The sequence below is a fragment of the Hippocampus guttulatus genome, chromosome 4 (genome assembly GCF_054856545.1).
Source record: "Hippocampus guttulatus isolate MCC_2025c chromosome 4, RoL_Hgut_1.0, whole genome shotgun sequence".
NCBI classification, from domain to species: domain Eukaryota; kingdom Metazoa; phylum Chordata; class Actinopteri; order Syngnathiformes; family Syngnathidae; genus Hippocampus; species Hippocampus guttulatus.
In genome coordinates this window covers 10,374,309-10,391,801 of record NC_141264.1, presented here as the reverse complement: position 1 = coordinate 10,391,801, position 17,493 = coordinate 10,374,309, and the positions used below count along the sequence as shown (strand labels likewise).

Genomic DNA, 17,493 nt, shown 5'->3' with positions numbered 1-17,493 from the left:
TTGTCAGTCAAAACATAGCGTGATTATCATTGTCAAGACATGCTTTTCAAAACTGTACACCATTTCGAGTCCTATTTATTTTCATCGTAGATGTAATGTGATGAGAGTCGTCACGCACAGATTACTGTGACTTTCTACATTGTTGGTTTTGTTTTTGATGTTGCAGCTTTGTACATATTGAAGTATTAACTTCAATTTCAAATCCTATCCAACTAAAGTCCTCCTCTGAAGTCTTTATTTGGTGTAAATCTTTGCGACGCCTTCATCTGCTCATCCTTTAGACGTCCACCTCCTTGCTGCCTTGCAGACATTCCTGACAATGTCTCCTGCCTCGGCCTGAAGCTTTTGTCCGGACAGCTGAGGCCCAGCAACATGATCCCCAGCTGGCTGCCCTTATACCAACTCTCGATGTATGTGCGTTTGTGTGTGCGTGTGTGTGTGTGTGTGTGTGTGTGTGTGTGTGTGTGTGTGTGTGTGTGTGTGTGTGTGTGTGTGCGTGTGTGTGTGTGTGTGGGTGCGTGTATGTGTGTGTGTATATGTGCCACATTCACAAGATTCCCTTTGAAAAACATTCTTGTTAACTATATTTAGAACAACATAACTATACTTTGACATGTAAATGCTTGTTTTTGCGGATGATGTTTATTTCCAGCGTTTCCTGAGTAACGATCTCGCAGAAAGCGCAATGTCAACGTAAGGGAAAATACTCACAAAAGCATAATGTCATAATCATTATTGAGGATATTTTGGTTTCTGTCTTGTGATTTACGGGCCAGGGTTGTGACGCAATGAATCCTTCTATCCGTTATCTCTCGTATCGCTATTGTGTCTTGGAGCCCGAAGGTCTTTGCGTCACTAACTTCACTTCACTAAGTGGGCCAGAGAAGAGGCGGAGATGCCGATGTGTGGACTTCTTTCCCCCGTGAGTCACTCAGCAAATATGAATGTCCATTAAAAACATAAACAAACATTGTTGTCATGACAGCACACAAAGAATCAGGTCCTTTTGGAAATTTGACATGGGAAGCCTATGCCATTTAAAGGAATGAATGTGAATGCCAGTGAATTATTAAAAGAAAAAAAAGGCTTTTGGTCCAGCATTCCATTGTCTCATTTGCCTTGATCAAACCGTTGGCTTTCATATTTGGCCGAGCCATAGCTTCAGGGCGTGGCTCTGACTCACGTATGGACACAGGTATGTGATCACCTGAGTAATGTAATGTATCACGCTGTAAAATACCAAAGGAGGTTGTTTCCAGTAAAACAAGCTGGTGAAAATCTCTTGTCAGAGGAGGCAAAAAAAAAAAAAAAAAACACCTCTTGAATCAAATAACTCTGGTCGTGGTTGGTCGTGAGCAAACTTCTTTAGCGTTTGCGTCACATCCTGGTGGACTGTGATGTTTGGCTTTGAGAGCTTTTATATTTACACTTGACGCCGCCGGTGTTTCATCCTGTTGGCGTCACCTTTCATGTTCTGACAGGAAGCAAGGGGGCGACCGTCTGTTGGGTTGGCTTCCTGTAAGCAGAGCGACACCCACATTAGAGCAATGGCGTCATCCAGCTGCAACCTGACCTCATTAAAATGACAAGAAAATTGTGGGAAAAGTGGGCAACGTGCCAGACCTCATAGCGACGTGTGACTCAAACATGGCAGCCATGTTAGTTCATTCTATGTTCAGTTAGACATATTATGGAATTTGCTTTCACCATTTCAAACTGTTCCCAGGTGTTTCAATAATATGTTTGTGTCATTCTATTGCCGAAATATCCAAAGGATCAACAATTGAAAAGCAAATACAATAACTGAAATATCTATTTTTTGTGGATTGAGATGAGGTGGCACGGTGGGCCACTGGTTTGCACGTTCACTTCACAGTGCAGAGGTTCAGGGTTCGATTCCAGGCCCCACCCTTCCTGTGTGGAGTTTGCATGTTTTCCCCGTGCCTGTGTGGGTTTTCTCCGGGCACCTTGGTTTCATCTCACATTCCAAAAACATACATGTGCGAATGGTTGTTGGTCTATGTGTACCCTGTGATTGGCTGGCAACCAGTCCAGGGTGTATCCCGCTGACTGCCCGAAGACAGCTGGGATAGGCTCCAGCACGCCCTGTGACCATTGTGAGGATAAAGCGGATCGGAAAATGGATGGATGGATGGACATATATCTATCTATCTATCTATCTATCTATCTATCTATCTATCTATATATATATATATATATATATATACAGTATATATATATATATATATATATATATATATATATATATATATATACAGTATATATATGTGTGTGTGTGTATATATATATATATATATATATATATATGTACAGTATGTATATATATATATATATCCTGCGTGTGTGTGTATGTATATATATATATATACATACATACACACACACGCAGGATGAGTAATGATTTTACAGGATATGTGTGATTTTGGAATATCGAAAATGAATTTCCCTCAAGTACTGTCAAAACACAATTTTGTATTTTCTTGGGCGAAAGCAGCAATTTAAGTTGAATCAACTTCAAAATATAAATTATCGACATTCATGTCAACAATGTTCGTTAGCACAACAATGCAAGCAAATCGTTTGTTCGAAAACAATTCGCTGAGTTGTTTTATTTGTAACTTTAAGTTGGATCACAATCAATGCAACACTTTGTTCTGTAAACTCTTTGTGAAATCTCCAGTTCACTCAACTTATTTTTTTTTTTTACAGTGTGTGATTGATCAAATATCTTCTATCTGTATTTTAATTGAATCTTGTGGACCTCATTCGATTGGAGCCGGTGAAAGAAGTGTAAATGACTCCATATATAAGACAAAAACATTCCTATTTAGTTCTGTGAGACAGATCAGAATGACTCGGAATTTGGAAAACCGTCTAACAATGAATGACGCATCCTGCATGTCTTTGTGCGCTTATCTTTTCCATCAGTACGAAACAATGTATTCATCGCGACGCTGCAAGTACGACATGGAGATGATGTTTGTATAGTTAAAACTTCGAGCGGAAGACACATTGTGCACGCCGGCATGCGCGTGGGTGCGGGGTTCATTCCACCCGTGACAAGGTCCAACTCCTGACCTGCTGCTGAGTCAGGAATGTTCCCCCAGAGTAGCGCTAAACGTTGTGCACTCACAAAGAAGAATGAGCAGCTCTCCCACAGTAACAAAAACTTCAGCCCACATGACCTCGTGAGCCCTTTGACTTAGGCACGTCACGTGCGCGAGATTAAAATGGTGCCAATTTGTTCGACCATATTTTTAGAAGGGAAGCCCATCTGCCTTTATCATAGGGCGAATCCCATTTCAAAGCTGGGGAAAAGGACCGCGACCCCAACTTGTATTTCCCTCCTGCTTTAGCCTCCTTTCACCTCTGACCTCGGCACATGTGCGCTCGCAACACGCCTCGACTCTATTTCTTTGGCCTCGCTCTTTTCAAGAAACTACGTACTTTTACAAAGTCGGTGGGAAGGAATAACATTTCTGATCTGAGTTTTGAGCTTATTCTTGAGGGTGAGTTAAAAGTAAAGAGTTAAAAAAAAAAGATATTTCCCATGCTTACCTATGTTTCCTTTTTCCCCTTACATGTTTTTTAAGCTTACATTGCCTGCAGCCACACCAGCCAAAAACAGAGGCAATGCTCATCTTGTCGTGCATCAATTTCCACACAGATTCGGTATGTCTTCACGTGAGATGTGAGTGCACCACATTTGAAGGCAACGTAGGGAAGCCGGTTGTGTTCACACCCACAACAGCACAAATTGTCTTTTTTTTTTTTTAAATGTGCCGGCTTGCTTTGGTCTAGTCTGCCTCCATGCATATTTCGAACTCGGGAGACGCTGGGCTTGTACCGGTCATGAAAATACAGGGTAGTCTGCTCAAGAGCAATACAGTTGATCTATGCATTTCCATTCTCACAATTTCTACTTGAAGAAATTGACATGAAATTTCAAGTGCTCAATACTTAGTACATTTTGAAGTCCAGTCCAACAAGGAAGCATGAGAGGAAAGAATCGCATCCAGCACATTCCTTCACAACTGTCAGAAAATCACCCAATGCATTTGGGCTCATGCAAGGCACATTGTGAAACAACATACAGTACGTGTGCCAGATCACACTCGCACCACACCTTTGAAGTAGTTAAGGTGTGTTCAGAAGAACTCTACTCTGCTTATCAGCTATGACCTCAGCTTGAAAGACTCCCGCTGACAATAAAGAGCCACATTCCACCTGACTCAGAAAAGGAAAGGGACTTTCCGGTCCACCCTTCTCCTTCGACTGAGCATGTCTGGCATTTCCCGAGAAATGTAGTCGCAGAGAACTTCCCCGGAGTGAACTGTATACTGTTACTTGCGAGGTCATAAGATATGGGCAGAGTCTCACACTGCAGGCTGGGAAGAACTCTGGAGAATGGCATTCAGTTTTAGAAAGTGGACCACTTGAAGCCGAAGACTAATTTGCTTAAATTCATCTGCACCGGTTCCAAAAAAATACAGCACCCATCTCACGTATATACATCCAATTTTGCCAAGTCGATACTTTATTTACAATGATAAAAGCTCATCACTTGTGCTGTTTCGAGGTGTCAGTACTACTCACACTTTGTACTGTTTAATGTACAAATACTTGCAGAAAATAGAGACACCGGTAACAGGAGGAGTATAATTCAACTCCTGTACTTATGTAAAAAAAAAAAAAAAGACAGAGTCTGAAATGTACTTCAGTACAAAAGTTAAGGTACACATCGTTTTTACTGTCAATTATGTGCAATACCTAATTTGATAACTTGGCACCAAAAAAAGTCATTATCCAGGTTTAAAAACGTAAAAAAGTTAGGTGTAGGAAATACAGCGTCTTCTTTCAGAGAGTAAGAAAAAAAATCATCCTAAAAATAAATACTTCAGTAAAGTACAGATGTCTGAAAAATCAGTACAGTAACCAAGAACAAAGTAGTTGTACTTCCCACCACTGGTACCGATTTTTGTCACAGAACGAGACATTAAGCAGACAATGCATTGTTAAAAAAAAGCAGGAGGAAAAATGAATCTGCACTCAAATGTCTCACCCTTCCGAAACGGTTTGTGGAAATCAGAAGCATTTTTCCCCCCTAACAAACATAACCTCTTTAGCGAAAGTAATGAAACGCTTCAGTTTGTCCAAAAAGATGCACGTATATTTATTGAAATAAATACATCAACACATAACGCTTTGAAACAAGCAAATAATTTAAACAAGTGCAGTTTACCAGTAGACACCCTATCCTGGAAACAAATAAATTAACAGACATTCTTTTATAGGCATCTCCCCCCCCCCCCCCCCCCTTCCTCCCATGAGAGCAAACTTCACTTTTCAGTCCATGTGAGTGGAGTTTGGAAAATCTGTGCTGGACATGCGAGAGTCGTTGTGACATCTCAGTCCAATCCTTCATCTCTGGACCCGGTGACGTCATCGTTCCCTTTTGGTTGGTCCTTGAATGATTATTTCTTGTGTGGGCCACACGCACACATCCTGAGGGGAAACAAGGAGTGGAGAGTTGAGAAACCACTTGAAGGGAATTAGGCTATGGGATAAAAACGAGTTTTAAGGAGATGGAAAGTTCATTTGTTTAGTTAGTCTGGTGTTTTTACAGTTTTATTGTGCTGTATTGCAGTTCCATTCTATTTGTATCTACTTTTTTCCCACTTGTATTTGAATTTCGCAACGCTTATACTATTTTGTGTATGACAGTTTTCAATTTGAAGCGCTTTCTCATTTTATTTCGAGATATTCTTACGAGAACGTGAACTCACCATATTAATCTCACGGGGCCCTCGCCATGCGTCGCTCCTGCTGGCCCGGGGACGCGCTCTCGTTGTCCTGACGGGTCTTGAAATCCTGAATGGCCTTTCGGTTCTGGTAGTCGATGAGGGCCATGGTGATCACCGCATTCCAGCAGTTGTCCTCGCCCGGGCAGCGGAAGTCGATCTCCTTGTCGTCCGTGGTGACGATGGTGAAGTAGACGAACTTGCCGGTGCGCTCCACGCAGTCCACCTTCTTGATGCACTGCAACTTGAGCTCTTTGCCCCGGGTGCGCTTTTGCGTGTCGGCGTACATGTTGAGGCTGTCGGGGGTCAGGACGCAAGTCTTCCTTTTCCAGAACTGGAGCAGGTTGTCGCTCCTCTTCTCCAACTCGCCCTCTTTGAGCACCTGCGAGATCTCGGCCGCGGACATTTTCATTTTTGGGAGAATGTTGGGACGAAAATTGTCTACGTCAACCTGGGTCAGAGCAGCCCGAGGAAGGTGCCTCTCTTCGTGCTGGAGTAATCCACGGTGGCTATTTGTGAATGAAGCACAATGTGGACGAGCAACTTTATAGCCCGGCCCCGGCCTGGGTTCCGCCCACTTGACGTCAGTTGGTTTTGGAATGCATCAGCAGTTGTCAGTGGGTTGATTCAAGGCGGTGTGTGTGCGCGTGTGTGTGTCTGCGCGCGTGTGTGTGTGTGTGTGGGCGGAGAGGCTCAGAGGGCAGAGGAAGTTCTGAAGGTGGACCAAACCGCCGCACACACCCAACATGTTAATTAATCACTAACCCTCATCCTACTGTGGAGATTAGTCCAAACATGTGCCTTCTCAGCGTGTTGTGACTGTCAAAATTCATCTTCAACGACAAAGTGGAACTCTTTTCCTGCTATTTCTCTGTTGGATTTGATTTCTAAGAAAGAACCATTACGTGACAGTATGGGGAAAGAAACCATATTTGTTAAACTGAACTCAATTTCAGCATGAAAGTCACACACACACACACACGCGCGCGCACACACACACACACACGCACACACGATTACGATGAGTCTGTATGACGCTTGTCTGTATGACCCTTTTGCACAGCCGATCAATACTGAGTAAGATGTAACGATATAGACAATCATATTTTTCTTGTCGTGATAAACATAATGCTGAAAATGATCAAATGATATTTGAGTCACCAAAATCACATAACGTACAACATTCATTTTGATTAGAAGTGCTCATTTGGGGTAAGCTAAAGCCTAACACGCTGACATGGGGGCAGTTGCACAGTACATCCTAGACTGCTCAACGGGTAATCGTAGGGGCACATATCGACAAACGACTTATCACACCGATGGTTAATTGAAAGCAGTGGCGTCAAACTTGTTTGCATCGCAAGCACATTTTAGTTATGGTTGCCCTCAAGAGTGTGTGGTCACAATATGAGAAAAGTACACACGTTTTGTAAGTGCTTTTAAGAAGACGGCAACATTCTTTTTGCATTACACATCAGTGAAACTACATCAAATTACCTGTTCAGCAAATGCCCATTTTCACAATTGGCCGAGAAGCTTGGTAAACCCTGGACCCCAAGCCCCCAGCCAAAAATCACCTCCAGCTCACCTACAACCCTACAATTGCCACAGAACAGCGTTGACCAGCTTTTTGATTCAACTCCTTTTACATAAGAAAACTTAACCAAAGTGTCTCAAAAAGTGTGAGTCCTCAAATGATGATTGTCTCTCTCAATTTACTCACATATTAAATCACTCAATGAAACCTGGGCCTGTCTAATGAGCAACAAAGCTGATGCACTCGCAGGAAGCAGTGACTTATTCGATTAAGAATGACAACAGGACACGATTATTCTACCCTCTGTCATCTAATGAAAAAAAAGATCTTTCAATTGTCCTCCCTCTCACCACACTGTACAGCAGATAGATGAACAAAGGTAAATTTGCAATTAGTGAATAATAATTTTCAGTCAAGGGCGGCCCGGTGATCCAGTGGTTAGCGTGTCGACCTCACAGTGCAGTGGCGCCAGGTTCAATTCCAGCTCCGGCCTCCCTATGTGGAGTTTGCTTGTTCTGCACGGGGCCTGCGTGGGTTTTCTCCGGGTACTCCGGTTTCCTCCCACATTCCAAAAACATGCATGCAGGCTAATTGAACACTCCAAATTGTCCCTAGGTGTGAGTGTGAGCGCGGATGGTTGTTTGTCTCTGTGTGCCCTGCGATTGGCTGGCGACCGATTCAGGGTGTCCCCCGCCTACTGCCCGAAGACAGCTGGGATAGGCTCCAGCACCCACCGCGACCCTCGTGAGGATAAAGCGGATTGGAAAATGAATGAATGAATTTTCAGTCAAATTAAATGAAATGTTTTGATTTCCTTCGCACTCTGATGATCTCCTGCAGTGATCAAAATACCCCAGTTTGGAATCATTATCGTACAAACTGAACGGATGTGTGGATAAGACAGTATTTGTTCAATCTTTGCAAAAAAAAAAAAAAAAAGGGTTAATTAACCAGCCTTATGAAAGACTGAAATAGATGTTGTAGTAGAAGACGAGAGCAGAGGTAAATGACTCTGACCGACTCTGTTTTTGTGTCGCTGGTTGCCAGGCCAATAAACACCACACCCAAACGAGTCAGAAGCACTCCTCTTGAAGTGTACTGCAATAGGGGGGAAAATGGCTCTAAAAGGTCATGCAAAAAAAAAAAAAAAGTCCATGGTACTCGATTAGTTCACGAGACACAAAGACAGCGACAAGAAGGAAGTGCTTTCTTTTGTCGGGGCGAAAAAAAAGATCTACTTACAAAGTAATAATTATGAGTCAACATGACGCCATTCTCCTTTTGCTGTGTTATTATCGTCACATGCTTCTTCACTCTAACTGACTTAATCCCATGACTCATATTTGCTGTGCATTGCCCCGTCTCCCGGAGTTTGTTGAAAAGAGAGGCTGGTACGAGGTGGACCCTCATCAAACCTCCACTCCAATCAAGCCTGACCCCTCGAGGCAACTCGAGGAGCTCCAGCTCTTGTGTCTACCTCTTTAATCCCTGTCTTGATTTTTCACTTAGGAAGTGGCATAACTCACCTGTTGATCCTCTTTTCCAGTTTGTTGTCGGGACTTTTGGTGTTGCCTGGGGGTGTGCGACTTGCTGAATCCTTTTAGAGGAAACTTTGCGGTGAAGGCATGCCCGTGCTCAGTGACTCTGCGTGGGCTGCAGCAGGCTCCAGTGGAACACTTTGACTTGCCAAAGGAAGACCTGGTGACTCAGTTGGATTCCGTGCATGTGTGTTTGTCAAAGGAAACACAGAGTAGATGGTACTATAAATATAGAACAAAGTGAGGTGAATTTGAGTCTTCACTGACAAGATAAATATTTCAATGGCTGGGCTTGACAGGCATGGAACAAGTGGCATGATTGAGTCTCTCTCAAACCATATAATATATGAGTCACTAGAAAAGGGGAGTCTTTTGATCTAAGTTGTCCCATTTGACCATTTTATTTATTTATGTACAATTATTTGCTTGGTCTTCGCAATTTGTAAGAAAACATTTGGAAGTTGGGATTAAAAAAGCAAATGAATGAGTAAGAGAGTTAGTTTGTTTTCTTGGTATGGAGCCAACCTAAAGTCTTAGCAACCTAATTTTTCCCGTAAAGCGAAACACAGCGTAAATAAAAAAATAATAAAAAGCACATGCCACCGTCAACAAAAGATATTGAAGGTTGTTTAGAATTTTGTAGTTTCCTCTTGTGATGGTTTATTTCAAGATAAAGATGAGTTGTGTTTGAAAGAGGCCCATTTTGTGATCTTCACATTCCAAGTTTATTGTGGCACTCTTTGCCTTGAGCTAAAATTCAACTGCACTTGGTACCTCATTGGAGAACAAAGTTGACATTTTTTAAGTACATGACATCATAGTGATAACATCAAAGGCAGCACACAATGTTTAAAAAAAAAAACAATTTGACAAAAAACTGAACAATATTACTTTTCTCTCTTATTTCATTTTTTCCAGTGGAACAAAACATTGTCACAGGATTTTTTTTTTACTTCATACATTCGATTATCAAACGCGATCACAAATTTTAATGTATTTTAAATTGAATACAAAGAGACATTACAAATCATTTAAAAATAGATGTTACACTAATACCAGCATTTTACTTTGTCAACGATAACACAAAAATCACTCTACATTCTTTGAACAACTTTACGAAGCAATTTTTTTCCTGACTTAGCTTTCAATGTCTAAACTGTTCTGTTGATACCTGCTTTTAAATGTTGTTCTTTAAATTACGTAAATCACACTTATGTAAATCACACTATACTATTGGCCCGATTATAAGACTGTGTTTTTTGCATTAATGAGACTGAAAAAGTGGGTGTCGTCTTATAGTCGGGGTCTCGACATTACACCCATTCCCGACGCTAGATAGCGCCAGATATCATTGAAGCGAATGCTGAACTTGACTCCCCAGGCCAAAGTGAACCCCTGTCACGAAGAATAAAAATAAAAATAGCGGTACCACGAAGAAGAAAAATAAAAAATAGCGGTAAGAAAGAAAAGAGAAGAAAATAATAGAAGAGATAACAGAAAATGGAGAAACGTAGCGACAATCTGGAGAAAAGTGGGTTGAAGATCGGCCAGGCAGCTGAGGAGAAGTTATGATGTAATTTATATTTCAAAAACCTGAAGCCATTCATTTACGAATGTGATTGCACTTTAGTTTACATATTTAAATGTTCAAATATTAAGATTTTAATGAGGCAAAATAACATGCTTTTCCTCTCAAATATATTGTTATTGTTAATTATTTTCTGTATAAAAATTAATTTGGTGTTCAAAAAGTATTTTTTCAAACTTGAGTACTGTATTGAAAAAGATAATCAGGGCCGTCTTATATTCAGGCCAATACGGTAGTTACCTTGTGTATAAAATTCACAATTGAAATAAATCTGCCTTACCTTTCCTTTTACTATGTTTAAACTCACAGCATATGTTGACCTACTATCACAAATTCATTCATAAAATTATTGGTTTCAGCATGTTTCCGAAAAACGGGATGAAGTGGGCCACCCTCTTCCTTTCATTTTTTTCCCATCAGTGGAAAACGTTTGGACATCCCCGATCTAGAGCATTCGAATCATGAATCATCCTTTTGGACATTAGAAAAATGAGATATTGTTCCAACCAGGCATCATTTTTTAATTTGTAAATAGTAATGGAGAACGCAACCCTGTCACGTGGCCGCTGAATAGCAACAGTCATAAAAGCAGAACGTGTCACCGCTTGTGGGAAAGAACAACTGTTTCCCATGAGCTTTTTTTTTTTTTTAGGTGGTGGGTGCTGTGGCGGCCTCGAAATTAATATCAGCACTTTCTCGCCCTCGCTCTTTCGACACAGACAACACTGCAGACCCAGAAACACACAACGGAAACATGATAACATGCCAGGTGCAAATGCAGAGGAAGACATAAACAGATTCCCAAAAAAAGAAAAATGTTCTTTGTGTTTATTCCTTTCTACTTCAGCATGAGGGAGTTTTGTAGCCGAGGGCACCGGCTGGGTATGACACATCAGGTGAGAGGTGTTTGGTTGTCATGTTGGGGCATAACGTCCCTGTTTTTTTTTTTATTGTGTTTATGACACTCATTTTATGCACTTTTAATCGTTAGCGATGAAAATAACTCAGTGGTTCTTCATTCATATGTGTGAAAGTAACTGTGATGAATTCCTTATGTTCCTTGAATGATAAAGACGACGTTGACAGTGGCAACCGATTCAGAATGTAAATTTGCCTTTCACCAGGACTCAGCTGGGATATGCTCCAGTCCAGCTCCTCGTGACCTTCTGAACAGGATCAGAATGGATGAAAGGATGGCTTAAGAAGTTGTATTATTGTTTGTTTTTGCCCCTGGGCCCCCACCCTTACAGTACAGTGTTGGGGTGTTCACTTAACTGAAGTCCTTGTGGTCCAGTAAATAAATGCAGAAACAGATGTTATGGTCTGATGGTCTTAGTGATTGTGTATGTCAAAGTTTGTGCACATACTAAACATTTTTTTTAAATCAGTGAATTCAATGGAAGGTCATGAAAAATGATCTCAAACTCAAATTTTTACTTGGAAAGAGGGAAAACCAAATCTCCTTTTCCAGTATCACTAACATTCAACTTTTTTTTTTAAATTGCACTTACGCTTTGTTAAATATCACTACCATATTCTAAACAGGCATACAAACGTAACAATAAGTGACTCGCTGTTAATAGGAACATTTTAATATCATACACCACTCAAACTTAACTTCAATAAGTGCTAAGTATATATTCTTAGTATAAATGTTCAAAAAAAAGATAGAACGATATCACATAACTTTAATAATAGGTAATGATGCATATACATGTGTATCTATATGTAAATCTTATCATCGACAAAAATACCTGTCAAGTATGTAGGACCGTGCATGGTTTAGTTCCTCCTCCTTTATGCAATTCCAATCTTTTGCTACTAGAGTCATCAGAGGTGCAGCCAAAAAAGATTGTACAACCACCTTCAGAGGAACAGCATGCAGTCAGGCAGTATTCACATCAATGGAATACCGTTCCACAAGCAATTACCGGTACATTCAACTTCATGTTAAATGGGAGTTGGCACACACCTGCCGCCTTTCAAAGTGACTCTGATTAATTAACGCGCAATAAAGTTCAGTTGCTCCGTCAGGCTTTTCCGGGATTTATTTCTTTATTTATTTTCTGGCAGAAGCCTGGAGGTTTCAGGCTCACACTGACTGGTATTTGGAACTGCTACTAATTCCATCCACCTTGACTAAGACCGTAGTTTCAGCTGAAGGAAAAACAGCTCCAAAGTAGGATAATGTTCTCACCAAGCTTCACTGTAGGTTTGATGTTCTTTTGGTGTTTGGCAGTGCTGAGTTTGAGCCAAACATAACATTTGAGATGATGGCCTAAACATTCAACCTTAATTTCCTTGGACCATGATAAAATGCCCCCAAACACATGGGGGTAGTTTGTGTAGTTGTTGTTTTCAGTTGAATCGTAGCACATAGAGGACACACCAAAACGTTTTTATTTTATTTTAAATTATTATTATCTTGGTGTCATTTGTTACATCACAAAAAATGGAAAGGGAAAAGGGCTGCTTAGACATTTTATATCCACTGTAATGACATTGGAGTCTTATTACTTTAATAGTCACTCAAAAAAGCCAAAGAAAAAGTCAAATGCGTGCTGATACAGTATTTCATCCTGATGAGTCGATGCTCATGGTTGGAGCTTTAAATGTATTTTTTTTGCGCAAAATTTGGGCCAAAATGTCATCATATCTGAAGCCTTCATCTTTAGAGGTTCCATCATATTAGTATTGACGCAAAGACACCCGGAAAAGGCAGGATCACCAATATCTGGCAATATATACACATGAAAGTCGGTAATGTGGGTCACTGCGGCACTGGCGGGGATGCTGTGTTTTTAATTACTGTACGAGCCATCTTACTGATATTATTTTAAATGTATGAATAATAAGAATAAGAATAAGAAAACCTTTATTCGTCTCACAATGGAGGAACTCCCAATTTACAGCAGCAAAGTTATGAAAGGAAGGAAGTAGTAGGACAAAAAGTATAGGAGCTGCTGTAAAGGCAGCCACTCTCGCGGTGCCATCTTGAAGTCATAATAACATAACAAAATAATTCAACACAACACATAAGACACAGACAGTCATTCAATCTTAACCACTTTGCTGCATACTCTTTGTTGTTTGAAGCAGTTATAGATGAAAGAGGACAGGATCAAAGTGTCCTTTCACCAGTGGATCAGGGACGTCATGCTGAAAATGTCCACACGTCTGCTACAAGCTAAGTTTTGAAAGCAAACAAGAAGCTGTAGCGTCCATTGACAAAAAAAGAGATTGGCTCACATCTCCTGTCCCATGTAAATCCGCTTCAATTCCGAGCGGCGACTCCCACTTCCACATAAGCATCCACATGTAAAACATTCTTGCTTGATCAGAATAAATTTCGCAAGAAAGTTCCACATGGCTTTTGAAATTCTACAAATTATTGTTAATAAATCAGTGGGAGGCCATGTGTTTACATACATCCTAATATCCGATGAAAGCCTGCTGCGCTATACATAGCCGTGATAACAATAGGCAGCAATGTGGATGAGCTTGCGCCGTGACGGCCTGCTGACATGCACAGCAGAGCCCGCAGGTAACAGCTGCAATGTGACACACGCACACACACACACAGACGCATACACACTTGGAAACCAGTTGTAAAGTCAGAACTGTGCCTTTGCTCTTTGGTGACATGCCCTCGCGATGAAACTCCGGGAGCTATTTGAAGCATTGTTCTGATAAACCCAGTGTGTGCTTGTGTGTGTGTGTGTGTGTGGGTGTGGGTGTGTGCGTGTGCGTGTGTGTGTGTGCGTGTGTGCGTGTGTGTGCACGTGGCATTCAGCAGCGTGGGAAAAAGAACAAATGGCTGATGTGTGTCAAACATTGCGTTGCCGTAGGAACTGTAAAAAAGTCAAATAAATAAGCAGCTTCTGTCACGCATTCCACAGCAGTCAGTTATGTTATCTGTGATTACATACAAGCACCTCCGCATCCTGTTTGAAGAATGCACATCATACCGGTCATGCATCTTGGTAACCAGAAGATCCGGCTGGGAAAAAAAATATCGATGATAGCGGTGTAATCAAATGTGTTTGATTTCCTTGCGACACACAGCGCAGCGTGATGTTTTAATCTCCCTCCATGTGATCTGACTTAGGTCGACGATTACTGCCAACACTTGCAGCGACGGAAATGCCATTAGGCACAAAATGTCCTAAATGTCATATCAATTGCATTAATTGCGGCGTGCCTCTGTAATTAAGCAGGCAAGATACTTCCTCCTTTGCTACGTTCAGTGAAGACATTGATGAGTCTCGGGCAAGAGCTACTATGACGAGATCTGCCCGGGTCCTGTTCCGGCGACTTTGTCAAAGAATGGCAGCTATGTAGGTCTACTGTCTCCCCGCCTGCCATACAACGAAATGTCTGCAAAGCCTGAAAGGAGATCATGTGATCGACGTGGACTATTTCTATATTATTGAAGGTAATCCGTGATGGAAGCGGGGCCGTGGGTGGGATTTTGCACTTGACAGGTTTAGCCCTTGTGCTTGACCTACAGCTAGGGCAACAAATAACAGCACGTGGCACACTACAAATACAGACTTGGACAAAAGTAGCTCTAGGCCCACCTGAGTGGCAACCATTGTGCCAGAGAGATCATTCGGTGTGCCGTGGGAAATGATCTAAATTCCCAAATCAGGCTTAAATGTCTGATACACTAAGTCCAATTTATGTATATTTATTCATCTGTTTATGCCAGCGACCTACAGTGACAGACAGAACAAGGAAATGATCTTCCAGTGCATGGCAGAATTAACCTTTTTGCCTTTTCTAAAAGAATAATACCTTCGGTTGCTGCTTGTTTGCGGGTCTTGGTGTCTTCACTTTGTGGTATACTTTGGATTGCAAGCTGTTCCTTTTCCTCTCGTGCTTTTCTCTTCCCTTTGTTCTGATGAAAGCTGTGCACGGCATTTGTTTCTTTTATTGAAGACCACCAAGCATATATACAGTGTGTGTGTGTGTGTGTGTGTGTGTGTGTGTGTGTTCGCAAGAGTTGTACTTAAAAGCAAATGCATTTACAATATATTGATTGTTTGGCCGAATGTTGTCTTTTCACAAACTCAGAATGAAAAGTCAGCATTATCCGGTCTGCTGAGGGCTCTCTCCTTGACGGCAGACACATACACGTTCAATCACAAACCATCTTTAACTGTAGCGTCTGCATAAGAGTGCGACCCGTATGTCAACACCAGCAACTAGAAAATCACAAGCGATGAGCTCTTCATCGCGCTCGTTGACTTCTGAAGGTCACGGCAAGGTCATCTGCATAAGTGACCCTCTATCACCTCATCCTCTCTGGAACTCAATTTGGCTCGCATCGCTTCCGACCGCACACAAGAGTCACACACAAACCTACTTATTCAACTGCTCCGCGCTCACATTCAAACAGTTCAGAAATGGTGCCAAGCGCACCTTGGAGCCAAAGAGCACGACAGTGGCTGCGACTGCAGCTGCTCGAGATGAAGAGAGCACCCTCTGTGAATTGTGCTGGTATGAGGTACAGAAGGTGGCAACCTCCCTCAATTTTTTAAAAAAAACGTATCAACACTAAAAAAATAAATAAATAAAAAAGCTATGTTGTTTTCCTGATCCCACTCGCTGGGTAGGTGAGGATTTTGAGTAGATTGGTTTACTTTCATTCAAGGTGGGGTTAATTCTTTTGACCTGGCAGATTGGGTTGAAGAGCGGATTTGGGCAGGCTGAAGAGTGACCGAAGATGGTCCTCCTTCTGGACAGTTTTGTGTGCAGAAGGTAACTGACTCAGTTTGTGGATGAACTGAATGGTGATTGAATCCCACAAATGTAGACACCAACAAGATCCAAAAGAAACATACTTATTTAAGAGAACAGGCACAAACAGAAATTGCTGGTCACAAGGAGCCAGGAAAAAAAAACAGGCAGTAACAAAAAATACTTTCAAAACGGTATCAAACATATCTTAGCATATCTAATTTCAGATTCAGATTCAGAATCTGAAATTAGAAGCGGCATCCTGGTGACCGCTGACAGGGGAAAGTTGCTTCTTCTTGAAGAAAAAAGGTTGGTAGCAAAATGCTTCTTTTTAACCAATGCTATTGATAAAGCGGTAACCCATTTCTTGATATCTTTACAATTTGAGCAAATATGTGTTTTGCTTTTCTGACTTCCGGGTTGAGTGAACGCTGGCGCGTTTTGGCTGCCGCTGCTCAACCCGTATTGTTTTGTGTTTTTTGTTATTGTAAAGTGTCCTTGGGTGTCTTGAAAGGCGCTTATAAATAAAATGTATTATTATTATTATTATTATTTTGACAAAATCTGGACTGAGCTGTTGTCGATCTGAGCCAGACGTCTCATTTTGTCACCTCAACTGGTTTTTAGTATGAACACACCCATCGGAGAGGGGATTCTGCACAAGGTGACATGATAAGAAAGGACAAAACTTAGGTTGCTAAATGAGACACAAGCTCAGGCCGCCTCCACCTCCAGAAACCTCAGAGCACTTGGCCATATCTCCCATGATGCATTACAAAGGTCTCTCACAAGAGCGGACACTCTCTTCTCTATCTGCGGGACAGAATTCCTGGCATTCTGGTTCTCTTGCATGATGCTTGGCAGCGCAGCAAATTCTTCAAGGGTGATGTCGGCTTTGCTGTGAGTGAGCAAGACCATGGTCCACTCCTGTCCGGTTGCTACTTGTTGACATGTGAAAAATGGTCAGTCACCCCGGGTAACAAGAACGTACATTTTTTTTCTGGATAAAGATGTTAATTATTTCAATGTTTTGGGACACTTCATACATCAGATGCTGGGCTACGGTCTCCTGTTGACCCTAAATCGATGGTGGGCAAACTACGGCCCGCGGGCCGAATCCGCCCCGTTGGTCTTTTTAATCCGGCCCGCCGAAGGTTGGTCCACAATTAAGGTTCAATGTGAATGATTGCATTCATTTCAATTGGACTTGTAATGGCAGGCATTTCACCACCAGGTGGCGCATTGACTTGAAGTTGCAGAACACAG

The 17,493-nt window shown here is 41.7% G+C and overlaps 1 protein-coding gene across 1 annotated transcript; it reads right to left on the bottom strand.

Moving 5' to 3' along the window:
• Positions 1 to 4,531: 4,531 nt before the first annotated feature.
• Positions 4,532 to 6,354, bottom strand: phlda2 (pleckstrin homology-like domain, family A, member 2). Its single transcript, XM_086110296.1, has 2 exons — positions 5,808 to 6,354; positions 4,532 to 5,526 (listed from the first exon to the last, which is right to left on the bottom strand). The coding sequence occupies exon 1, from the start codon at positions 6,232 to 6,234 to the stop codon at positions 5,818 to 5,820; it is 417 nt and encodes a 138-aa protein (XP_085966422.1). The 5' UTR covers positions 6,235 to 6,354; the 3' UTR covers positions 4,532 to 5,526; positions 5,808 to 5,817.
• Between the last annotated feature and the right edge of the window lie 11,139 nt (positions 6,355 to 17,493).